General features: G+C 41.7%; 1 protein-coding gene across 1 annotated transcript in view; it reads right to left on the bottom strand.

The window, feature by feature from the left end:
- Window positions 1-17910: 17910 nt before the first annotated feature.
- The window catches only part of LOC143276260 (uncharacterized), a 30102-nt gene continuing 20568 nt past the window's right edge, over window positions 17911-27444 (bottom strand). The window contains exons 2-3 of the mRNA XM_076580746.1: window positions 19376-19655; window positions 17911-18209 (exon numbers count right to left, since the gene is read on the bottom strand). Of these exons, the coding sequence (XP_076436861.1) occupies window positions 18016-18209; window positions 19376-19655 (474 nt within the window). The 3' untranslated portion in view covers window positions 17911-18015. The remainder of the gene's footprint in view (window positions 18210-19375; window positions 19656-27444) is intronic.

Here is a 27444-nt window from a genome sequence, read left to right as displayed (position 1 = left end):
TGCCTTTGAAGATCTTTCTAATTTTGACACTGTCTGGTTCTGAAGTTGAACAAGTTGATTTTTTTTTTCCTCATGGCCCGTGCAAGGACACCGAACTGCTTATATCTAAAAGTTCAACAACAAAAAACAACAACAAATGAAATTGTTACTTATTTCAGTACTGAAAGGTATAACTGTCTCTCATATCTCTTTGTATCAATGGCACAATGCCTGAAAGAGTATTTGGGAACAAAAATTGATGATAAACTCAGCCCGTTTAAAATTCAACGCCTTTCACATCCAAAAGAAATGCCAGTCTCGCACCTATTACTTACAAAAGCTTAGAGGGTTATTACCGCTAATTTGTTTGAATCAGTTTTCAACTTTTTCCTCAGTTTATCTCAGTGGTGTACGATAAAGTTCAAACACGAAGTACAATAACATATTGAGTAACGTAGGAGTGGGGTTTTTTTTGTTTTTTGTTTTGTTTTGTTGTTGTTGTTGTTGTTTTTAACTCACTCAGGACGTCATATCTTTTGTGTAGCATGTAGGACTATCCATCAGTACCATCAGTACTGCAGGCTGTGAGACTGTAATCACTGGTTGCATGTGTATGTATAATAATGATTGTCAGTCGTGTCCGGGACTATGACCACCAGAACAGCAGAGGAGTTAAGTGCTGTCCCAACTATCTGGACTGGAATTTGATTATAGTGGACAGTGTCTTGCCCAAGTTACATCCCACTCTCTCGGTCAACAGGGTTTTAGGACAGTCGGCGTTGGGATGGTTCCCAAAGGCCAATTAGCCCCCCAAGGCTGCAGCACTAAGAGCCAGAGCAATTTTGCCTTCGCCTAGTTTGAGAGTCATAGTCCTTCACAAAATACTAAGCTGTAAATGACTTCCTATTATAGTGGAGAAACCATTGATCATACAGCTCTCTTTTGCTGTTGGCCCAAGTGTAAGCTTATGTGTGCGTATGTGTTAGGGTAGCTGTTAGATACACATGTATTGTTAAAATGTATGTACGCAGTGTGTGTGTGTGTGTGTGTGTGTGTGTGTGTGTGTGTGTGTGTGTGTGTGTGTGTGTGTGTGTGTGTAGAGTCATATTTTGGTGTGTGTATGTAACATAGATGTAATGTTTTATGTTAACAAAGCGTTTTTGTAAAGCACCTAGAGCAGATTTCTGGATAGTGTGCTATATAAGTATCCGTTCAGTTATTATTATTATTATTATGTCAATCTGTGATATACCTACAAGCTGAGCGTTGGGCCTGGAAATGATTGTGAACGTGAGGCCCACATCAACTCGGCTTTAAATCGTTTGGTTATGTCCTATATATCCATATTGAATGACTGATATGACGGGTGCAATAGCCGAGTGGTTAAAGCGTTGGACTGTCAGTGAGGTGACATCCCTTCATTGACATCCTGACCTGTAAGCTCTGTCTGATCTCAGTGAGGTGACAGCCCTTCACTGACATCCTGACCTGTAAGATGTCTGATCTCAGTCAGGTGACAGCCCTTCACTGACAACCTGACCTGTAAGATGTCTGATCTCAGTGAGGTGACAGCCCTTCACTGACATCCTGACCTGTAAGATGTCTTGTCTCAGTCAGGTGACAGCCCTTCATTGACATCCTGACCTGTAAACTCTGTCTGATCTCAGTGAGGTGACAGCCCTTCACTGACATCCTGACCTGTAAGATGTCTGCTCTCAGTGAGGTGACAGCCCTTCACTGACATCCTGACCTGTAAGATGTCTGATCTCAGTCAGGTGACAGCCCTTCACTGACATCTTGCTGTGAGCTGTCTGATCTCAGTGAGGTGACATCCCTTCACTGACATCCTCACCTGTGAGTTGTCTGATCTCAGTGAGGTGACATCCCTTCACTGACATCCTGACCTGTGAGCTGTCTGATCTGTGAGGTGACAGCGCTTCACTGACAACCTGCTGTGACCTCAGTCTGATTTCAGTGAGGTGACATCCCTTCACTGACAACCTGACCTGTGACCTCAATCAGAGGCGCGTTTCTTACACGTTAGCTAGGCGAGGTTCTCGCGAGACACGCTAGGAAGGTGCGTTTCATTTTTCCACCTCGCGGCAAGAGTGGCTAGGGTCTCGCGAGTCAAGGCTACGTAGCCTTCAGAGTGACTTTGCCGCCAGGTAAGGATATATCTACTTCCCGCCCCGATTTCGTTTTGTTGCACAGGTACTCCTCGCCGCCTATGGTCAGTGAGGTGACATCCTTCACTGACAACCTTACCTGTGTCCATCTGATCTCAGTGAGGTGAGAGATCGAGTTTGAATTTGAATGGTTTATTCAAATAGGCCACACACACACACACACACACACACACACACACACACATATATATATATATATATATATATATATGATAGTCAGTCGTGTCTGACTATGACCATCAGAGCAGCAGAGGAGGCAACTGCTGTTCCGAATATTTGGGCTAGAATTTGATATAGTGGAGAGTGTCTTGCCCAAGTACATCCCCACTCTCTCGGCCAAGCGGGTTTTAAGACAGTCGGCGTTGGGATGGTTCCCAAAGGCCAACTAGCCCACAAGGCTGCAGCACTAACAGCCATAGCCCCTTATGAAGGGGTATTTGAACAATAAATACAATCATAGGATAAATAAACAATGAAAACAAGACTATGAAACGACTATATCCCTAACTCTGAAAGCCTTGTACAATAACACGGAGAGATTACGTATAACATCAGGTTTTGTGCATGACATTAACAAACCTAGTTTGAACAGACAAAGATCTCTGTTATATTCAGGATGAATAAATTCAACTCTAATATCGCTAAGTGTTGAACACCAGAAAACGAAGTGGACATCATCTTCTTAAGAGAGAGAGAGAGAGAGAGAGAGAGAGAGAGAGAGAGAGAGAACACTGAACTGAACACTGAAATGTTTAATGTCATTAGCTGTAAAGCTCTAGTGACATAGCAGGTACAAATCAGAACAAAAATGGTGCAAAACAAATAAAATGAAACACATAATCAAAGTAAACTAAACTACTAAGGGATAAGCGGCACTTTGGTTCTTCGTCATTTGCTTAAAATATCCATGTGGCAGGCGGGTACTGTGCATTTCCCCCCCAGTCGTTCGTCTCCAAGGTTTGAACAGTACACAGGAAACAAAGTACATATAATCCGTATAATAATTATTTAAGCATGTGACATTGACACACATCATATCAATACGAACACATAACAAAGTACATATAAAACATATAATGATTATTTAAGCATGTAACACCGAAACACGTCATATCAAAACGAACACATCATAAAAATACATGGCCGAAATTGACCATCCAATTGTAACCCTTCCTTTTTGTCTATGCCTTTTTTCCTCCTCATAGAACCCATACTAAGTTTATAATTAATCAATGAGTATTCGGACCGATAGTAGACGTTTTACGTATATATACTGCCTCGGACACCTATTTTGCTAACGAGAGAATCATATCTTCATTTTCTGTCATCAGTATACTGAAGAAATCTTTTCTCTGCACTGGAGCTGTATTGAAAAGGGTACAGTGTTTTTTTTCGCAGTTCTTCCTGTCTTTTGCAGTTAAATATGCAATGGTTTTCTCTTCTGGGCTTTCGCCACACACTGATCGGGCAAGGGGATGTTGCTACGTCTGAATCGAACCTTCTTCTGTTGGCATTCAGTCCAACTGCTCTCAATCTGAGCCTCGCAAAACAGATTCTATGCCACTTGTTTGTTACGATCTTGATATATTTCTCTGTTTGAAAATATTGATTTAAATGAATAGAACCTTTTATTCCTATCATTGCTCTATATTTTCTCCGTGCCAGTAGAGAGAGAGAGAGAGAGAGAGAGAGAGAGAGAGAGAGAAAAGGACTGCAAATGGTGAAGACTGTTCTAGATCGAGAAAACGAAATATGGAGGGGTAGGAAGGGAGGTATGAAAGCAGATACATGACAGACAGACAGACAGACAGAGACATATAAACAGACAGACAGACAGACAGCCAGAGAGACAGAGACGGGCAAGTCTTTCGTGATCTTAGTATGTGGAGGATATCTGGATTTCGTTCTATGATACATGGTACTATGTGAATACATGTCATTCATTTAACGAGGCAGAGAGACAGAGACAGAGACAGGGACAGAGAGAGCGAGTGGCCGACACCAACCCTACTGCACACCAAGCTCCATGGCTCCAGACAGGACTTGGAGAGGATGAAGCCATTCATCAGACATGCTGGACTGACGCTGTGTAGCGGTGAACAGGAAGAATGAGAAAGAGAGAGACACGAATGTGAGAAGATTGCAGAGAGAAAACGTGAGAGAGAGGGAGAGACAGAGAGAGGGAGAGACAGAGAGAGGGAGAGAGGTGAAAGGGAGGTTTGAGAAAACAGTGACCAGAAGAGAGACAGACAGACAAAGACAGAGATGTTAAAAGGATGCTGCAGATAAATTGATGAAAGCCAGTTTAAAAATAAAAGGCAAGGAAAGAAAATACAACTTCACATTTAACTTTATTTTCATTGACTTAAGTTAATGTCCAAAACATGATAATCATAATCACTCCAACCGTTCCATGCGCATCTCAAAATGTACACACCAAATATCTCCATGAACCCTATTCATACAACACACCATTCTGACATTACCCAATAATCGACAACAGAATAACGCATCAGAATGCACAGAGGACAGGATTTCTAAAACCAACCAATCACACTGCATAGCTCAAAAAAACTGATAGCAACAACCAATCACAATATGGAACTGAAAGGATGAAGCAACCAATCACTATGCATAGCTTATAAAACAGACAGCAACAACCAATCATAATAAAGAACTGACGGGATGAAACAACCAATCACTATGCATAGCTTATAAAACAGACAGCAACAACCAATCACAATAAAGAACTGATGGGATGAAACAACCAATCACAATTAATGCACCAAGCACCACAATGAGGTTTTGTCCAAAAACTGAACCATCAACATTACTGTACAACAAATGACCTCGGCTGGAGTTAAGGAAATAAATAAACGATAAATTATTGTCATATGTGGCAGAAGTCATAGACACCAGCTCTTTTTTTTTTTCTTTCAAGAGACAAAAAAACACACACACAAACAATAACAACAACAAAAGACAAAACCCCAAAACAAAACCACCAACTCCCAAAAAACTGTGTAAATAAGAAAATCATCATATATATTTGAAGAGAGAGACAGAGACAGAGACAGACAGACAGAGAGAGAGAGACAGAATCATTCAAATGTTTGATTTTTCATATATATATATATATATATATATATATATATATAAAGTGTGCTGCAATCATTTTACCACCAATGCTTTGTCATTTACACTGCAAAAGTTGGTTTAGCATTGAACCTTTAATCCAGTGTTCATCAGTGGTCAGTGATGGTCTTGTTTCCTTTATCTATTCATGAAATAAAACCTTTTTTTTTTAAGTTTCAAATTATAAAAAAAAATTACTACAGTTTCCATAATCACTGGTATGTTTCTGGTAGGTTCGTGTCCTTAGGAATCATCTTAATTCACAAATACAAACAAAACAGCAACAGCAATAACCACAAAAAAGTATAGCAAAAACCAAACTTAAGAAGCATAAGCCAATCCAAAGTGTATAGACAACACAATGACAACAGCAATAACAACAGCAACAACAAAAAGCACAAAAAGTGCTCTTGTTTATTTATTCATTTACGTGTTTATTTATCTGTTTACTTACAAACACTTATAATTTCCCATTGCTCTACTAGAAAACACCCACCAATACCGAGATACACATTGCTCACATTCAAACTGTGAACGCAGTGGCAAGTTTTCAATTGCACAATTGTCAAAAAGTTACATGTACTAAGTCCTTACAATGCTTTCATGCTTAATATAACAGATTTCATGGGTATTTGAAACAATCATAAACTTTCAAACTTAATAACACTTTTAAAACTAAATACCATACTCATCTTTGGAAAAAAAAAAAAAGAAAGAAAAAAAGATATATAGCCGGAAAAGTAAAATATTACTTTTATTGTACTGAATCCCTCCCCCCAAAAAAATGCTATCAAGGAAGACATTCATGAACAACCCCCTCCCCTCATCCCACTCCACCCCACCCTGCCTCAGCAAAAAACAAAACAAAAAAAAACAAAAAAAAAACAAAAACAAACAAACAAACAAACAAAAAACTGAAACAACAACAAAAATTCAAAATCACCAAACCATATAGTCTATGAACACAACAAAATACAATTATCATAATAACAGATGTAGCCAGCATCAAGAGTAAACATAAACGAAGCCTAAAACTTCATGAAATTATGAATTCTAGAACTTCAACTCTTCAGTCCTGATAGATATACATACATACATATATATATATATATATATATATATATATATATATATACATGATAGTCAGTCGTGTCCGCCTATGACCATCAGAACAGCAGAGGAGGCAACTGCTGTTCCGACTATTTGGGCTAGAATTTGATTATAGTGGAGAGTGTCTTACCCAAGTACATCCCCACTCTCTCGGCCAAGAGGGTTTTCGGACAGTCGGCGTTGGGATGGTTCCCAAAGGCCAACTAGCCTACAAGGCTGCAGCACTAAGAGCCAGTGCAATTTTGCCTCCTAGTTTGAGAGTCATAGTCCTTCACAAAAGACTAAGCTGTAAATGGTTTCCCATTGACTGGAGAAACCATTGATAATACAGCTCTCACTTTGCTGTTGGCCCAAATGTAAACTTACGTTAATCTGTGATATAAGCCGAGTGTTGGGCCTAATATATATATATATATATATATATATATATATATATATATGTGGCAGTCAGACACCAACGTAGAGTATCAAACATCAAAAGCAAGCATCAAAAAAAGATATTATCTCCCCTACTTCACATTCTCACAAGACAAGAGACCCACATACAAAACATTTCACACTTTTCTGACCAAAGTGGGAGGTGTGTGGGGGGGGTGTACACAGCTGGGATGGATGTGACAGAGAGGTGGTGGGTGTCGCTGGGTGACTGGGGGTCAGATATTGGTGGAGGGAATTTTTCAAGTTTTCTGGAGGAAACTGACCAGCAGTTTTCTTACTTACCTCCCTTGTACAATGTCAATAAAATCATGCACACGGCAAGAGAATGACAGTTCATCTCCCTTTATTTGTTGCCAATGAAAGCCTCTGACATTCGGCATAGTTGCAAATAACCGAGATGACCACAAGGGACATGTCAGTACTGTCCAACAAAATGAAAAAAGTCAACTGGGTTAAACACAAAACTGTCACATTCTTGGAAAACAACAATAACAACAACAACAAAAACCCCAACAACAACCACACTTGCAAACTACATGGTTCCATGACATATTATCTTTAGCATTCTTCTTCATTCTTGGGCTGCGACTCCAAAGTTCACTTGTGTACACCAGTGGGCTTTTGCATGTATGACCATTGTTTCCCCTGCCATGTAGGCAGTCACTCGCCATTATCAAAGGTGTTCTCTTAATTAACTCTCTCCATACGAACGGTGAAAGAGACGACGTTGACAGCGTTTCACCCCAATTACCATCATCAAAATATTGCAAGCGGAAGGCTCTTATACTGAAGAGGTGAATGTTGACAAAGAATACCACAATTCTGATGACGGAAGCTAAAGGTTGGGTCATTCAGACACCCACTGGACATCCGAGGGGTCTGTGTAGAGGAGAAGAGAGGACTGGCCGTACTGAGTGAGTTAACCATTCAGCTTCTTAACTCATTCAGCCCTGCACCCCAGCTGTTTTAACACCCTGTCGTCCAGATTTGTTCAACATGTTCCTCCATATGCACGAACCACAAAAAAGGGAATAAACTTCAACAGTATTTCTGACTGTGTCCCAACATGTCAATTTTTAGGAAAAAAAATATTTATTTATTAATATTATTATTATTATTACTACCTTTTTTCATATTATAATTATTATTTATTTATTTATCTATTTATGTATTTATTTACTTATTTATGTACGCTTACCTATAATTTATTCACCTTTTTTTTCTTTTTTTTTTTCTCAAGGCCTGACTAAGCGTGTTGGGTTACGCCGCTGGTCAGGCATCTGCTTGGCAGATGTGGTGTAGCGTATATGGATTTGTCCGAACGCAGTGACGCCTCCTTGAACTACTGAAACTGAAACTGAGGAAAAACCGGTGGATTATAGTATATTATCCTCCCTTTTTTTTGCATCAATAAGGCAGAGGAACCTGCCGAGGTTGGAAAGTCCTTTGGGTTGAATGGGTTAAAAAACCCCGAAAACGGAGTATGGTTGCCTACATGGCGGGGTAAAAACGATCATACACGTTAAAGCCCACTCGTGTACATGCGAGTGAATGTGGGAGATGCAGCCCACAAACGCAGAAGAAGAAGAAGAAGAAGAATGGGTTAAAACCAGGTTTTGCTGTAGATGTCAGCCCTTCCACTTCATTCATCATCCATCCCAAGCTAACAAAAGAAATGTGAGGAGGAGAAAAAAAAACAAAAAAAAAAAAACCCATCCCAACCAATAAAACCTTTCAAAAGCACACCAAAATACATATAAAAAGGAGGTCACATAGGCAAACAACACTGCAAAATGGATGAAAGCCATGATTCAGAGATGTGACATACCCAATCAAGGACAACTTGTGACATGAATGTCCAAAAGCAGAATGCTTCATCTTAACCTTCCTGATTTTCGACCCAACAGAATAAGGAGGCACTTTGTGTTTCCAGTTGACGCCATGTTCACAAGCAGGATTTCTGAAGGTGCGATAACTTAGTCAGCAGATGCGTTTAACAACCACACACAATAACAAAAAATTTTTTTTTTTACCATGCAGCCTTTAACATCAAATCAACATCAATTATTTCATTAACAGTATATAAAGTGATGATAATTATATTGGAATATCATATTTCATAGTGAGCATTTTGAAAGTTACAGCAGATTCACCGATATGACTTTTGAGACTTACGACACCAATGTGAGACTTCAAGTAAAAATATTTTCATTGCTGGGGGAAGATTTTTTTTTTTTTTTACACGGAGCATATAGTGATTGGAAATGGCAAAACCGACATAATATTACAATTCCAGGAAACACAGCAACTTCGGAAACCAATCTGCTTCACTGACACTGACAGAACCAGTGGAAAATTCAGTGCCATTTGTCTGTCTGTTGTCAGACAGGCGCCTACAAACCTTCAGCCTTGGCAGCTTGACGCTGCTGCTGCTGACAGAAGTCACTGACATGCCCCGACAAAAAAATGCAGTTAGGAGACTGCTGTCAGTGCCTTGCAGTTGCTGGAGATGGGTGATACAGAGGGCATCCAGAGTAAAGACGATTCCCTTAGTTACGTGGTGTCCATGCTGCAGTCCTTGAACACCAAGTTCGACGAGATGAAAGAGGGCATCAGAAGTATGCGAGAGGACTACGCTAAGCTACATGATGACGTTAAGGGTCTCAAAGAAGAATGTGCGTCATTACGTACCGAAAACACAGAGCTGAAAAACAAAAACTCAAACTTGGAGAAGAGAATGGAAGATATTGAGAAGAAAGCAGATGATCTCGAATGCCGTTCAAAACGCAACAATGTGATCATCCACGGACTGCAGAGAACCAGCAACGGAACGGCAGAGGACCTGGAGGCCAGAGTACAAGACCTCTTCACCGACACCTTGGAGCTGGCGTCAGACGTCCCCTTCGTTGCTGGAGATGGGTGATACAGGGGGCGTCCTGTCTGCTGGCGTTCAATGCCCCTTCAGCAGCCCTTGAGTGTTCCGGACTCTGGGCTGTGATGCCACACGTTTGTCCACCGCTGAGGGCGCAACGCATCGTCGTCGTCATGTGCTCCTGAGAGACATCTATGTCAAGTGTGTTTTATCAAGTCACACACACACACACACACACACCAATGTCAAGTGTGAATCAGCAGATGTATCATCAAGTCACCCCCCCCCCCCCCACCCACACACACCTACCTATGTCAAGCGTGAGTTAGCAGATGTATCATCAAGTCTCACACACACACACACACACACACACACACACACACACACACACACACACAAACACAATCTCATAGTAATATTGAGCATTTTTTTTAGGACAATTCAATGCTGTTTGCTAATGTATTTGTCATGAACTGTACATGAACAAATGTGTTATCAAAAATAAACGAGACATTGCCCCCACACTTTCAATAAACTGAGCATTCATTCTGAAAGCTACATTTCCTTTCTCCTGTCTGTCTCTTCGTTTTACAAACTGAACAAAGAGTAATCCCAAACAAAGCGTTTTCTCAAAATCACACCCCTGTTTCGCTGTGTTAGGTCAACAGTTTTAACTCTCTCCATACGAACGGCGAAAGAGACGACGTTAACAGTGTTTCACCCCAATTACCACCATCAAAATATTGCAAACGGAAGGCTCTTATACTGAAGAGGTGAATGTTGACAAAGAATACCACAATTCTGACGACGGAAGCTAAAGGTTGGGTCATTCAGACACCCACTGGACATCCAAGGGGTCTGTGTAGAGGAGAAGAGAGGACTGGCCGTACTGAGTGAGTTAAGACAAGGAAAATTCACAGTTACACAAAGGCTATGAAAGCTGTGCTTATAAAAAAATTTTTTAATGGATTGAGGAAGACATTTCAACAACAGCTTATGTAAAGAAGAATATAACATTAACAGCAGATATTCCATTACAGTGCAGAACAAACATCGCCAACAGTCAGTGAAACACAAACTGAATTGCAAAGCATTTTTTGTGTCCACATCGTTTTGTAACCAAAATGTTCCTGATCCGAATCAGCACAACAGATTTTGCAGGAGTCTTTAAACATGTGTGTGTGTGTATAAATTTTGCTTTTTTTCTTTCTTTTTTTTTTCTCACACCAATAATTATTTCTGTTAACTGCTGGAAAACTGTGCTGCCTATTCAACAGTCTCGGGCCGGAAAAAGGAAACGGCGCATAATGGTTTACGTTTCAGAGAAAAAAACGGGGATTTTCATGCACACACCCCACCACTGCCTGATCCCCAATCCAGGACAAGAAACAGGGATTTTCATGCACACACCCCACACATTGTTGTGCCCCTGACACAAACTGAAGTGAACATTTGTCACCATGGTCCCACTGTATTTTTCTCTGTCTCTGCGGATTTTTTTTTTTTTTCCGAAAAGTGTGGAATGTCATCACAGTGCCTTTCATTTCTGCTTCCTGCTTCTCTCTGTTCTGTCAATCAGTATTGGAGAAATTGTGCTGTCTGTCTTTCCATCCTTCTCCCTCTCTCTCTTTTTTTTTGTTTTGTTTTTTGTCTTAACTCTCTCCATATGAACGGCGAAAGAGACGACGTTAACAGCGTTTCATCCCAATTACCATCATCAAAATATTGCAAGTGGAAGGCTCTTATACTGAAGACGTGAATGTTGACAAAGAATACCACAATTCTGACAACGGAAGCTAAAGGTTGGGTCATTCAGACACCCACTGGACATCCGAGGGGTCCGTGTAGAGGAGAAGAGAGGACTAGCCATACTGAGTGAGTTAACCCTGACAACCTTGAAGACCATTCAACTCTTGGACTGCTGCCGATACACGAATACTCCTCAGAAAAGGAAATTGTATGGAGAACAAGGCAACGGTCTTCTCTCCGCAATCCATGCACTTTATAATACAGCGGATTTCACCCAGAATTAGAAAACAACAAAACAAAGTATGATATCTAACTCATCAGTAGCGATATGTAGCAGCCGTTGACGGACTCCCTCGATGTCAATCAGTTCATGAAAAAGAAAGCAACGTTATCAGTTAACAAAGCAGGAGACGGAAAGAGAGAAACTTCGAATGGAATGAGCAAGAGAAAAACAAAACAAAATATGTCAGCATTTAAATCATATGTGATCATTTTACATGTCTTTCTGTGCATGCAAACACACACACACAGACACACACACACATTAATACATAAATGCATCAACTATCATACTGCAAAATACTTCAAAATATGATTAAAAATGAATCCCAGGTATCAGTTTAAGTACAAGAATTTTCACAAATACCTCAATTAAAACAATTTTATAATAATGATTTATAAAATACACCAACAACAGCAAGAGAAAAATGTCATAAATACTCATATGGAAATATCGGCAAGAAAATCAAGGCACAGACCATCAGTATTGCTTTTAAAAAGAAAGAGCCAAGGCATTTGCAATCACTGATGGTGAACAAATCACGGTGATATCAATCATCAACTGAACAATGTGAAAAAGGCACCACCATATCAACAATCATCACTGGTTAGAGATCAAGCCAATTATAAACAATCAGTGGCTTACAACTGAAAACTATGATATTCAGCTACAGCAATGCATTTGCAGTCAATGAATTACAATTCTTGGCCAAAGGAATGATTCAGTGCTTATAGCTTTTAGAGGCGTTTGATTGGCTGAGAGCGGACCGGACTGCTCATCTTTTCACTGTTAGCCGCGCGGAATTTGGCCAAGCAGAGCAAACCGATAGGCCTAGTTTGCATCAGTTTGACATGGTACAGTATATGACACCAAATAGTGGCTTACAACTGAAAACTATGATATTCAGCTACAGCAAGGCAATGAATTACAATTACAAACTATGATACTCATGAATATCAAGGCACTTACAAATCAGTGAATAACAATTACAAACCATGATGTTCATGAATATCAGATATTTTCTGAACAATTAGTCACGAACAATGATCTTTATATGCTGATCAAAAACCAATTCAAAAGAAAAACAACAAGTGATTTTAAAAAATAGAATGGTAGTATAACAACAAGTGAGCCTGGCTGGTTTGACACTGAGCTCGCAGTCCACATGTAAAAAAAAAAAAAAAAAAAAAGTTGACAGTTCAAATAACAGACACCTCAACATAAAAAAAATTGCACTTCTGCTGTGCCCCTCTTAACTTGTACAGTGATCAGAGTTCCAGCCCCTGTTTCGGCATGGTGTTGTGTCCTTGGGAAAGGCACTTTACTCCGATGTTCCTCACTCCACCCAGGTGTGAATGGGAACCTGACTTCAGTTGGGGAAGGTTAAAACGGCGGAAGGAGAGGACTGGGCCCCGCCTTCCTATGCCCAGCCCTGGACACAGTGGGTATGAATTCACTGCCTTCCTATGCCCAGCCCTGGACACAGTGGGTATGAATTCACTGCCTTCCTATGCCCAGCCCTGGACACAGTGGATATGATATTCACTGCCTTCCTATGCCCAGCCCTGGACACAGTGGATATGAGTTCACTGCCTTCCTATGCCCAGCCCTGGACACAGTGGGTATGATATTCACTGCCTTCCTATGCCCAGCCCTGGACACAGTGGATATGATATTCACTGCCTTCCTAAGCCCAGCCCTGGACACAGTGGATATGATATTCACTGCCTTCCTAAGCCCAGCCCTGGACACAGTGGGTATGAATTCACTGCCTTCCTATGCCCAGCCCTGGACACAGTGGATATGAATTCACTGCCTTCCTATGCCCAGCCCTGGACACAGTGGATGACAATTCACTGCCTTCCTATGCCCAGCCCTGGACACAGTGGATATGATATTCACTGCCTTCCTATGCCCAGCCCTGGACACAGTGGATATGAATATGAATTTACAAGCATAAAATTTACATTCTTCACTATTGGAACAAAATTAGGGCGGGGGGGAGAGTGAGGGGGCGTGGGGAGAGAAGACAAAAAAAGCACCAAAAAAAGCAACACCTCCCTCATTATTCTTCCCCCCCTCCTCCCACCACCATCATCATCTGTAACCACTTGCTTCCTCTTAAAAAACAACAACAAAAAACAAAGAAAAAAAATAAGAAGTGTCATGAAATTTTCTTTTCCAAATGAAAAGTTTCATGAAACAAAACAAAAAAAACAAAACACACACACACACACACACACACGCATATGCACACACACACACAGAGCTCAACTTTCCAATCCATGATCAACATCAAAAATAAATAATTATCAGATGCACATTCTCCTCACAGCATGGTTTGGATTCCATTCATAATATCATGCATTAAAAAAACAACAACAAAAGACAAAATGAAATTCTTACAACAATGTCATAGGTGATTTATTTCTTTGTATCGACTTTTAATTCAATGGTCATATTGATATGCCTACAAAATGATCAAAAGAAATTTCTTACTACTATTTCCTAGTCTTTTTTTTTTTTTTTTTTTAATTCTAATAAACTTTTTAAAGGCCATGTTGTATTTGTATTTCTTTTTATCACAACAGATTTCTCTGTGTGAAATTCGGGCTGCTCTCCCCAGGGAGAACGCGTCGCTATACTACAGCGCCACCCTTTTTTGGGGGGGTATTTTTTCCTGCGTGGAGTTTTTTTTTTTTATTTGTTGTTGATGTGTCTTGGGAGCAGTTTCACCGCAGTGCAGTTTTACAAGCAATACTGATGGAAAAGACAAATCTTCACCTCTCAAATACAAACACATAAAAAGTACTGTCTCAGAAACACAGAGCTTCCAAAAGTATGGACCGAATTGCTAATTGTAGCTAAAACAAACAGAATCTGTTACATATTTAAATAAAAAATTTAAAAAAATCAACAGGATAATTTGTAAAGAGTCTTAATCTTCTATCTTTCTTTTTTTTTTTTTTTTTTTTTTTTTTAAAGAAGTTTTGATGAGTAAAGATTTTGGCAAATTGGGCTTGAAACCTTGACCAAACGATATCAATACGTCGCATGAAACAATGAAGTGACTGTTAAAAACTAAAAAGTTTGTTTGGTCCCTAGTCTGCTTCTACAACAACAACTACTACTGCTGCTACTGCTGCTGCTACTCTGGCACCATGCACAAAACTTCTCCGACAAGCTTATGTAATGTCTCACCCATATCTTCAAACATCTACAATCAAACGGGTCAACAATTCCATCATAATTCAGCCATATATATATATATATATATATATATATATATATATATATATATATATATGACCCAACTCTTTTTAATCACTTGAAAAACATCCACTGATCGTATTTATGATTAAAGAAGAAGAAGAAGAAGAAGAAAGATTGCTATGTAACACTGGTAAATCTTTGGAATACTGCGTTGCGTGAAAAAAAAAAAAAAAAAAATTGGCATATTTTAAGCACACTTGGAAACCGCATCCACACATCATTATATATCATGGGAAACGTGCAGTAGGGTGGGTTGGGGGTGGGTATGCTGAGACAAAAAGACAATCATTTCAGTTTCAGTTTCAGTAGCTCAAGGAGGCGTCACTGCGTTCGGACAAATCCATATACGCTACACCACATCTGCCAAGCAGATGCCTGACCAGCAGCGTAACACAACGCGCTTAGTCAGGCCTTGAGAAAAAAAAAAAAAAGAAGATAAGCTTACATAAATAAATAAATAATAATTATGATATAAAAAAAGATAGTAGTGATGAAAAAAAAATTATTAAATAAATAAGACAACAATGATGATAAATAAGCAAATAAATGTAAAACATGAAGACACACATTCACACATACACCCACACATGCATAACAGATATGCGCCAAACACACAGTTTCACAGATATGAAAGCACAGTCAAATACATACAATCATTTCAAAACGAGATCACCAACAAATCTCATCCATTCTTTTTTCATCGTCATGCCCATTTTTGCTCATTCTGTTGAACGTATTCAAACGATACTCACAGACTGAGATCTGACTAGTTTTCTTCATCCATGATGGACCACGCAAGCATGGAACTTCACCTGTTCTTTGGGATTAAAGGTGACACCATTTCCTGGGTCCTTACTGGCGTGGCCAGTCAAAAGTCCAGACTTGTTCGCCCTGACCTGTTCCGGTCCATACTGAAAACGTTCCATACCCGACGCAAAGCCAAAAAATTGTCTGCTACACTGCTGATAAAAGAGACTGGTGGATATTCCACTATCAATGTGCTACACTGCTGATAAAAGAGATTGGTGGATATTCCACTATTATTGTGCTACACTACTGATGAAAGAGATTGGTGGATATTCCACTATCATTGTGCTACACTGCTGATGAAAGAGATTGGTGGATATTCCACTATCATTGTGCTATACACTGCTGATGAAAGAGATTGGTGGATATTCCACTATCATTGTGCTACACTGCTGATGAAAGAGACTGGTGGATATTCCACTATCATTGTGCTACACTGCTGATGAAAGAGATTGGTGGATATTCCACTATCATTGTGCTACACTGCTGATGAAAGAGACTGGTGGATATTCCACTATCAATGTGCTACACTGCTGATGAAAGAGATTGGTGGATATTCCACTGTCATTGTGCTACACAGCTGATGAAAGAGATTGGTGGATATTCCACTATCAATGTTCTACACTGCTGATGAAAGAGATTGGTGGATATTCCACTATCATTGTGCTACACTGCTGATGAAAGAGATTGGTGGATATTCCACTATCATTGTGCTACACATCTGATGAAAGAGACTGGTGGATATTCCACTATCATTGTGCTACACTGCTGATGAAAGAGATTGGTGGATATTCCACTATCATTGTGCTACACATCTGATGAAAGAGACTGGTGGATATTCCACTATCATTGTGCTACACTGCTGATGAAAGAGATTGGTGGATATTCCACTATCATTGTGCTACACTGCTGATGAAAGAGATTGGTGGATATTCCACTATCATTGTGCTACACTGCTGATGAAAGAGATTGGTGGATATTCCACTATCATTGTGCTACACTGCTGATGAAAGAGACTGGTGGATATTCCACTATCAATGTGCTACACTGCTGATGAAAGAGATTGGTGGATATTCCACTATCAATGTTCAACTTAACTCCATCATGTTTCCTCTTTTTGATAATTTAAGTTTCACATTTTTTTAAAATACACATTAAGCTCTGTGTCCTTGAAATTATCTGATTCTTTTTTAACTGCAGTGGTACAACACACACACACACAAACAGCTAAAGTCTTAATCTCTGTCTTCATTTTTCTATGAAAAAAAAAGACTTAAAAAAAAAAAACAACCAACAACAAAAAAAACAACAAAAAAAAAAAACTCCCCCCAAAAAACACCCCAAAGTGGAGGGAACTCCACAGAATGTGTTGCTCTGCCAAAGCCAGACAGTTGGCTTATCTGCTCTTTTATTGCCCAGAACCGGTCTGGAATACCACCGAAGAAACCAGCCTGGATTGGCATCAGAATCTGATCAACCAGTTCCAGGCAACAAAGCCCACACATCCACCACCAAAATTGCACCAGAAAGAATCCACAAATATTTTTGCGTAATCCTGCTGACCAACCAACGAACAAAATGGACTGAAAACATGGTAATAATAACCTGCTGGAGCAGAGGTGACCAACAACAACAAACAAAAAAACCCAAAAAACCCCCAAAAAACCCACAAAAAATCATAAACTACCAGAGCGGAGGTCACAAAACAAAATCCACCACTGCCACAGCTGGGATCTGTTCCCAGTTGAGTGAGGGTGGGGGTGTGTGGGGTGGGGGAGTGGGGGGGGCAACAAAACAAAATCCACCACTGCCACAGCTGGGATCTGTTCCCAGTTGAGTGAGGGTGGGGGTGTGTGGGGTGGGGGTGGGGGGGGGGGGGGGGGGCAACAAAACAAAATCCACCACTGCCACAGCTGGGATCTGTTCCCAGTTGAGTGAGGGTGGGGGTGTGTGGGGTGGGGGTGGGGGGGGGGGCAACAAAACAAAATCCACCACTGCCACAGCTGGGATCTGTTCCCAGTTGAGTGAGGGTGGGGGTGTGTGGGGTGGGGGGGGGGGGGGCAGGGGGGGGGGGCAACAAAACAAAATCCACCACTGCCACAGCTGGAATCTGTTCCCAGCTGAGTGAGGGGGTGGGGGGGTGGGGGAAGGAGGGAACATACGGAAATCTCAGCCTGTGCATGGCTTCAGAACAGCAGATCCGAACTCGTGTCCAGTGAGTAGGTCTGCAGTTCGTCTTCCGAGGCCGGCACGACCTGCATGGTGTCTGGGTCTGGGTTCAGGTCCACTGAAGGCGGCTCAGCGGGCTTGTCAGGCTGGTTGAGGATGGAACCCAGTTCGTACACCTGCTGGTATTTGCTTTGGTAAGACTGCAGCGTGTCTGGGAGACAGAGGGAAATGGTGATTCAAATGAGAGAGACAGACAGACAGAGAGACAGACAGACAAAGAGCTTCGGACAGAGACAGACAGACGGTTAGGGAGAGAGAGAAAGAAAGAGAGAGACAAACAGAGAGACGGTGAGCTTTGGACAGACAGAGAGAGAGACAGACAGACAGAGAGACAGACAGACAGAGAGAGAGACAGACAGACAGAGAGACAGACAGACAAAGAGCTTCGGACAGAGAGAGACAGACGGTTGGGGGAGAGAGAGAGATAGAGAGAGACAGGCAGTGAGCTTTGGACAGAGAGAGACAGAGAGACAGACAGACAGAGAGACAGACAGACAAAGAGCTTCCGACAGAGAGAGACAGACGGTTGGGGAGAGAGAGAGATACAGAGAGACAGACGGTGAGCTTTGGACAGAGACAGACAGACAGAGAGACAGAGAAACAGAGAGAGACAGAGACAGACAGACAGTGAGCTTTGGACAGACAGACAGAGACAGAGACAGAGAGAAATGGTCAGAAGAAACTAAAAATAATACCTACACAGACACAGACACACACACGCACACACACACACACACACACACACACACAAGCACACACACGAACACACCCACACCCAGACATACGCCCCTGAACACACACACACACACACACAAACACATGCCCCCAACACACACACAAACACACACATACACAAACACACACAAACACACGCCCCCCAACACACACACACACACACACGCACACACATTCACACACACACACACACACATAAGCACACACACGAACACACCCACACCCAGACATACACCCCTGAACACACACACACAAACACACACAAACACATGCCCCCAACACACACACAAACACACACATACACAAACACACACAAACACACGCCCCCCAACACACACACACACGCACACACATTCACACACACACACACACACAAGCACACACACGAACACACCCACACCTAGACACACACCCCTGAACACACACACACACACACACACACACACAAGCACACACCCACACCCAGACACACACCCTCCAACACACACACACACACACACACATTCACACACACAAACACTCACACACACACACACACACACACACACGCCCCCCAACACACACACACAACCACCCCCACACCTGAGTGAGCCAGAGAGGTGTTGGACTTGAGCAGGCCTCTGTCGCCACGCCCCCTGCCAGCCCCCTCCTCCTCCCCCTCCCCTTCGCCCTGCAGCCCCCCGCCCCTCAGCAGGCCGCGGATGTCGACGTCATCGGAGGAGGACTCTGCTGGCGGCCAGGCCTTCTCCTGCAGGAGCACCACCTCCCCGGGGTTCTCCTGCAGGTACTCCTCCAGCAGCTGCTCCTCCGAGGGGTACTCAAAGGTCTGGGTCAGCGTCTCGTGGAACTGGATGCTGGCGACCTGCAACGACACAGGGAGGGGTTGTGTTGTGTTGGGTTGGGTTGGGTTGGGTTGACGATAACATGAGGAATGACGGCTGAGTCTACAACAACACATCTAATGGAGAAAGTGTTTTTTTTTTAAAAACAACAACTGTGGGTTGTAAAGTAAGACAATACCAACACAATGCAACACAATTACAATACAACCTCAACAAAATACTATGCACCACACAATTACAGTACAACACAACAAAATACTACACACAACACGATTACAGTACAACGCAACAAAATACTACACACAACACGATTACAGTACAACGCAACAAAATACTACACACAACACGATTACAGTACAACACAACACTACAAAACACAATTACAATTACAACACAACAAAATACTCCACACAACACAATTGCAATACAACAAAATACTATACACAACACAAGTACAATACAACAAAATACTACACACAACACAATTACAATACAACGCAACAAGATACTACACACAACACGATTACAGTACGGCGCAACACTACAAAACACAATTACAATACAACACAACAAAATACTACACACAACACAATTACAATACAACACAACAAAATACTACACACAACACAATTACAATACAACAAAATACTACACACAACACAATTATAATACAACACAACAAAATGCTACACACAACACATTTACAGTACAACACAACACTACAAAACACAATTACAATACAACACAACAAAATACTCCACACAACACAATTACAATGCAACAAAATACTACATACAACACAATTACAATACAACACAACAAAATACTACACACAACACAATTACAATACAACATAAACCTACAAAACACAATTACAATACGACACAACACTACACAATACAATATAATACAAAACTACACAACACAACAATACACAACACAACACCAACACAATAACAACACAACACAATACAAGTCTTCGTTATGAAACCAGCAGTACTAGCTGTGCACTGCGTATATAACAGCGTGAGCGACATCAAAGTCCTCAACAACCACCACCCTTCTTCTTTATCAGGTCCACAACAGCACAGCGCCACGAGCCCTGTCACATGCAGACCCTGATAAAACCTCGCCAAGGAAGCGATCGATGAGGGATTTCCTTCCCTGTCCTGCGTCTCCAACCACCGGCGTTCACTAACCATCACTCAACACAAGGACACTTGGCTTCTATGCCTGTATGCTTGTTTGCTTGTTGACAATTATTTAACATGCAGACATTCCACTTGTATGCATGATGACTAAAATTCACTAACCATTATTCAACATATAGACAGTCGGCTTGTTTGCGTGTTGACAATTATTTAACATGCAGACATTCCGCTTGTATGCATGATGACTAAAATTCACTCGCTATTATTCAACATACAGACACTCGGCTTGTTTGCCTGCTGACTTGGGTTCACTAACCATTATTTCATTACCATATATGGACACTCCGCTTGGATGTGTCTCGACTAACATTCACTTATCATTATTTATCATACAGACACTTGGCTTGTATGCGTGTTGACTTAACTCACTCAGTACGGCCAGTCCTCTCTTCTTCTCTACACAGACCCCTCGGATGTCCAGTGGGTGTCTGAATGACCCAACCTTTAGCTTCCGTCGTAAGAATTGTGGTATTCTTTGTCAACATTCACCTCTTCAGTATAAGAGCCTTCCTCTTGCAAGATGGTAATTGGGGTGAAACGCTGTTAACGTCGTCTCTTTCGCCGTTCGTATGGAGAGAGTTAAGTTCACTAACCATTATTTCATTACCATAGATCTAGACACTCCGCTTGTATGTATCTCGACTAACATTCACGTAACATTATTTACCATACAGACACTTGGCTTGTATGTATGTTGACTTAAGTTCATGAACCATTATTTATCACATAGACACTTGCATGCATGTTTACTAGCCATCACTGAACATCTCTGAACATACAGACACTTGGCTTGTATGTGTGCTGACAATTATTTAAGATACAGACACTCCACTTGTATGCGTGTTGATTAAGTGGAGTGATGGCCTAGAAGTAACGCGTCTGCCTTGGAAGCGAGAGAATCTGAGTGCGCTTTTTTGAATCACGGCTCAGCCACCGATATATTCTCCCCCTCCACTAGACCTTGAGTGGTGGTCTGGACACTAGTCATTCAGATCAGATGAAAAACTGAGGTCCCGTGTGCAGCATGCACTTAGCGCACGTAAAAGAACCCACGGCAACAAACGGGTGATTCCTGGCAAAATTCTGTAGAAAAATCCACTTTGATAGGAAAAACAAATAAAACTGCATGCAGGGGAAAATGCAACAAAAAAGTGCTGTGGTATAGCGACGTGCTCTCCGTGGTGAGAGCAGCCCGAATTTCACACAGAGAAATCTGTTGTGATAAAAAGAAATACAAATAATGTTCAATTAACCATTATTTAACATAGACACTCAGCTTGTATGCATGTTGACAAATGTTCACTAATAATTATCTAATTAACATATACAGACACTCGCGCATATATGCATCTTAACTAACATTCACTAACCATTATTCAACATACAGAAACTTGGCTTGTAAGTGTGTGTTGACTATTATCTAACATACAGACACTCAACTTGTATGCGTGTTGACTAAAATTCACTTACCAATTATATCATGTAAACACTCAGCTTGTATCAGGAGTTGTCATAAACTCACAGCCGAGTCATACACTCACACTGAGACACACTCACACACTTACATTCATAGACAGACACTCACACACAGACACACACACTAAAAAGCTAAAGTTTTTTTTTATATCTAAATGCAGCAAAGATGTTAAATGCATATATGTGAACTTATTTCTAGCAAACACATAAGATTTGAATATATCAGAGTCTAAAATCGTTTCTAACAAACTTCTCGGAAAATTAATGCAAACATATTTTTGACAATTTCAAAATAGATATATGATGTTGCAGAAGGTTTACTTTTGCAGTCCAACAGGATATTTCTTGTAGCTGTTTACAGTTGTTTGATCTTAGCGTTTCCTTCCATTTTGCTTCTTCTCCCCCTCCCCCCTCTCCCAATCCCCACACCACGCCCCCCCCCACCCCCCCCCAACATTCTGTCTCTCCTACCCCCCCTCCACACACACATACCTTTCTTTCCTCCTTCCCCCACCTCCCCCCTCAGACCCCCCCCCCCCCCCCTTTTTTTTCCCCCATCTACTATTATTGTATAGACCTTAAGACTGAAGATTAAACTGCACTCACTTACACATTCACACGCCCACACATAAACAACCCCCCACCCCCACCCCCACCCCACACACACACATAAACACACCCGCTCCCACCCCTACACACCTCCTCCCATACATAAACACAAACACCTTCCGCCCCCACCCCCACCCCCACACAGTGTGGATGTTGACATCTACACAGAGCAGCACCCTCTGTTTTCCCTCCAGGACTGAAGAGGTCGTGTTTGTTGCAGAGTTCTTCCCCCTTTTTTTTTATGGGGGGTGGGGGGTGGTGGTAACCTTTTATCGAGGCCTTTAGTTTGCTTGTTTAAATTTGAACGGGGGGGTCTTTCAACAGTTGCTGTTTCATTCCTTCCTTCCGAAACCTACAACAACCAACCGCCTCTGTACTTAAAGAAAGGCGTGTGTGTGTGTGTGTGTGTGTGTGTGTGTGTGTGCGTGCGTGTGCATATGTGCTTGTGTGTGTGTGTGTGTGTGTGTGTGTGTGTGTGTGCGTGCGTGCGTGTGCATATGTGCTTGTGTGTGTGCGTGCGTGTGTGTGTGTGTGTGTGTGCGCATTTTTTGTTGTTTTTTTTTGTGTGTGTATGTGTGTGTGCACATATATATGCATACGTGCATGCATGCATGAGTGTGTGTGCAGTATGGGTGATGATTTCTAGTGCATGAAGGTGACAGTACCAGCTGATGGATACAGCAAACACCCCATTTCCACTTTCTTTATGACGTAACTTTCTCTCTTTAAAGTGTAAACATGCATGTGTCTTTATTCACTATTTGTAGTTCATGTGTGTCTAAATCACTATATGTAGTTCATGTGTGCCTAAATCACTATTTGTAGTTCATAACAGACATGTGTCTACGTCACTATATGTAGTTCATGTGTGTCTAAATCACTATATGTAGTTCATGTGTGTCTAAATCACTATATGTAGTTCATAACAGACATGTGTGTCTAAATCACTATATGTAGTTCATAACAGACGTGTGTCTAAATCACTATATGTGGTTCATAACAGACATGTGTGTCTAAATCACTGTATGTAGTTCATAACAGACATGTGTGTCTAAATCACTATATGTGGTTCATAACAGACATGTGTCTAAATCACTATATGTAGTTCATAACAGACATGTGTCTAAATCACTATATGTAGTTCATAACAGACACGTGTCTAAATCACTATATGTAGTTCATAACAGATGTGTGTGTCTAAATCACTATATGTAGTTCATAACAGACATGTGTCTAAATCACTGTATGTAGTTCATAACAGATGTGTGTGTCTGAATCACTATATGTAGTTCATGTGTGTCTAAATCACTATATGTAGTTCATAACAGACATGTGTCTAAATCACTATATGTAGTTCATAACAGATGTGTGTGTCTGAATCACTATATGTAGTTCATGTGTGTCTAAATCACTATATGTAGTTCATAACAGATGTGTGTGGCTAAATCACTATATGTAGTTCATAACAGACATGTGTCTAAATCACTATATGTAGTTCATAACAGACATGTGTCTAAATCACTATATGTAGTTCATAACAGACATGTGTCTGAATCACTATATGTAGTTCATAACAGACATGTGTCTGAATCACTATATATAGTTCACAACAGACAGAAAGCGGAGTATGGCTGCCTACATGGCGGGGTAAAAACGGTCATACACGTAAAAAGCCCACTCGCATATATACGAGTGAACGTGGGAGTTGAAGCTAACAAATCGCCAGATCGCCAATAGCACAGTACATCATAGACTGCGGAAAAGAATATATATATAAAAAAAAAAGTGCCAAGGCTTGCTTGAAAAACGAAAGGGGGAATGGACTGGGAAGGCAGAAACAGGAGAAGAAAGAAAAAAAAAAGAAAAAAAAAAGAAAAAAAAAGGCAGAAACAAAGAGAGCGATAGAAAAGAGGAAATTTCCAGTACAGAATTTCCAGAAGGTGGGGACGGTATTTATACTGAAAGATCCCCACCCACCCCATTCCCACCCACCCCCACCCCCTCTCCCCCAGCATCCCCACAGGGGGAGTTCCCCCCTCTCCCCCGGTATCCCCACAGGAGGAGTTCCCCACCTTAAACTTGACCTGGATACCTAGATACAGAGGAGGAGGGGAGGGGGTAGGGAAGATGCCACCACCTCCTCCCCCACCCCCCCTTTTCCCTCCTGCCCTGTGTGTGGCTCTGTCCATCTCTGGCGGTGAAATCAATGGCCAGGTGACAGCTGTGGTAGCCTGGCTGATAAACTGTTTTGTCCGATCAATACTTCTTCACCCCCTCTCAGCTGTGTGCTGAAGTGTGGACCCTATGTGCTGTGCGGGGTGGGGGGGGGGGGGGGGGAGACGGGGGAGATGTGTGTGCCCTGTGAAACACGTGGGTCGACTTCTTTTGTGCTGCTTTGTCATCAGATTGACGACCTTCTTCTTCTTTGTTCGTGGGCTGCAACTCCCACGTTCACTCGTATGTACACGAGTGGGCTTTTACGTGTATGACTGTTTTTAACACACACCCCCACCCCCCCACCCCCGCCATGTAGGCAGCCATACTCCCATTTTCAGGGGTGTGCATGCTGGGGTATGTTCTTGTTTCCATAACCCACCGAACGCTGACATGGATTACAGGATCTTTAGCATGTGCATTTGATCTTCTGCTTGCGTCTAAACACGAAGGGGGTTCAGGTACAAGCAAGTCTTGCACATATGTTGAGCTGGGAGATTGGAAAAATCACCACCCTTTACCCCCGCCAGGCGCTGTTACTGAGATTCAAACCCGGGACCCTCAGATTGGAAGTCCAATGCTTTAACCACACAGCTATTGTACGCATCAAATAACTATGTTTTGACATGTTTTATGTAATCATGAGGGTAACTAATATGATTTTTTTTTTTTATAACCAAAATCAATTACATAAAATTCAAAAACAGCATGAATTTTAAACTAACTTAAATCACTTCCATGATATATATATATATATATATATATATATATATATATATATATACTTTCAAAAACAGTGAGAATTCTAAACTAACTTAATTGGATTGAAATTCAAAGCACTAAGCCCATGAACTAAAAATGGAACAGTAACATGACTGTGGAAATGTTGTTGTCTTCTTTCCAAGTTTTTGTGCTTCTCCCAGACGTGCTTTGCTATCATGAAAGTGGAACGTGTGGAAAGAACCGCACACACACACACACACACACACACAGTGGAGTGATGGCCTAGAGGTAACGCGAGAGAATCTGAGCGCGCTGGTTCGAATCACGGCTCAGCCGCCGATATTTTCTCCCCCTCCATTAGACCTTGAGTGGTGGTCCGCACACTAGTCATTCGGATGAGACGATAAACCGAGGTCCCATGTGCAGCATGCACTTAGCGCACGTAAAAGAACCCACGACAACAAAAGGATTGTTCCTGGCAAAATTCTGCAGAAAAATCCACTTCGATAGGAAAAACAACTAAAACTACACGCAGGAAAAAAATACCAAAAAAAAATGGGTGGCGCTGTAGTGTAGCGACGCGCTCTCCCTGGGGAGAGCAGCCCGAATTTCACACAGAGAAATCTGTTGTGATAAAAAGAAATACAAATACAAATACACACACACACACACAGATACCTGTAAAAATCCATTCATTACTGTCAACCACTTTCAGTGCAAACAAGGAAAACAAAAACACCTGGCCAGGGGCTACAGAATCACATCAGGGCAGACCCCGTACCTTTCAAAGAATCCCCTCTCTCCCCCTCTTCCCCACTCCCCCCCCCCCACCCCCTTTACTCTCAACTTACCCCCTCCTCCACCTCCACTCCTGCCCCCCCCCCCAACCCCCCTCCCCCCAAACCCCAACGCCCCACCCCAAACCACTTTTCATGTTGATCAGAAACAAGAGTCCTGGGTGCACGCAGCCTCAAGTGAATAATGCAGTTTTCCTGTTCCTTCTGTTTGTTCTCCGCAAATTAAACACTGGCAATCGAAGCCCTGTGCTGGAATTTCCCTTAGTCAGACAGAGAGAGAGAGAGAGAGGAGGAGGAGATGGAGAGAGAGAGAGAGAGAGAGTGAGAGAGAGGGCGACTCACACACAGATACACATAAGGGAGAGAGAGAGAGAGAGAGAGAGAGTGACTGAGAAAGAGTGACTCACACAAACACATACATTGAGAGACAATACAATACAATACAACACAAAACAATACAATACAATCAGTAAATCCATCCATTTCACAGACTGATTTTTGTTATCACTGGGAGACAAAGTAACAATGCAATACAATGCAATGCAATGCAATGCAATGCAATGCAACAGAACACAATGTATGTATGACAGTTGGTCGTGTTTGACAATGACCATCAGAACAGCAGAGGAGGTAACTGCTGTCCTGACTATCTGGGCTAGAATTTGATTATAGCAGAAAGTGTCTTACCCAAGTTACATCCCCAATCTCTCGGCCAAGAGGAGTTTTAGGACAGTCGGTGTTGGGATGGTTCCCAAAGGCCAACTGGTCCACAAGGCTGC

This window comes from Babylonia areolata, chromosome 31 (assembly GCF_041734735.1).
Source record: "Babylonia areolata isolate BAREFJ2019XMU chromosome 31, ASM4173473v1, whole genome shotgun sequence".
Lineage (NCBI taxonomy): Eukaryota > Metazoa > Mollusca > Gastropoda > Neogastropoda > Buccinidae > Babylonia > Babylonia areolata.
This window is presented reverse-complemented; position numbering and strand designations above follow the sequence as displayed.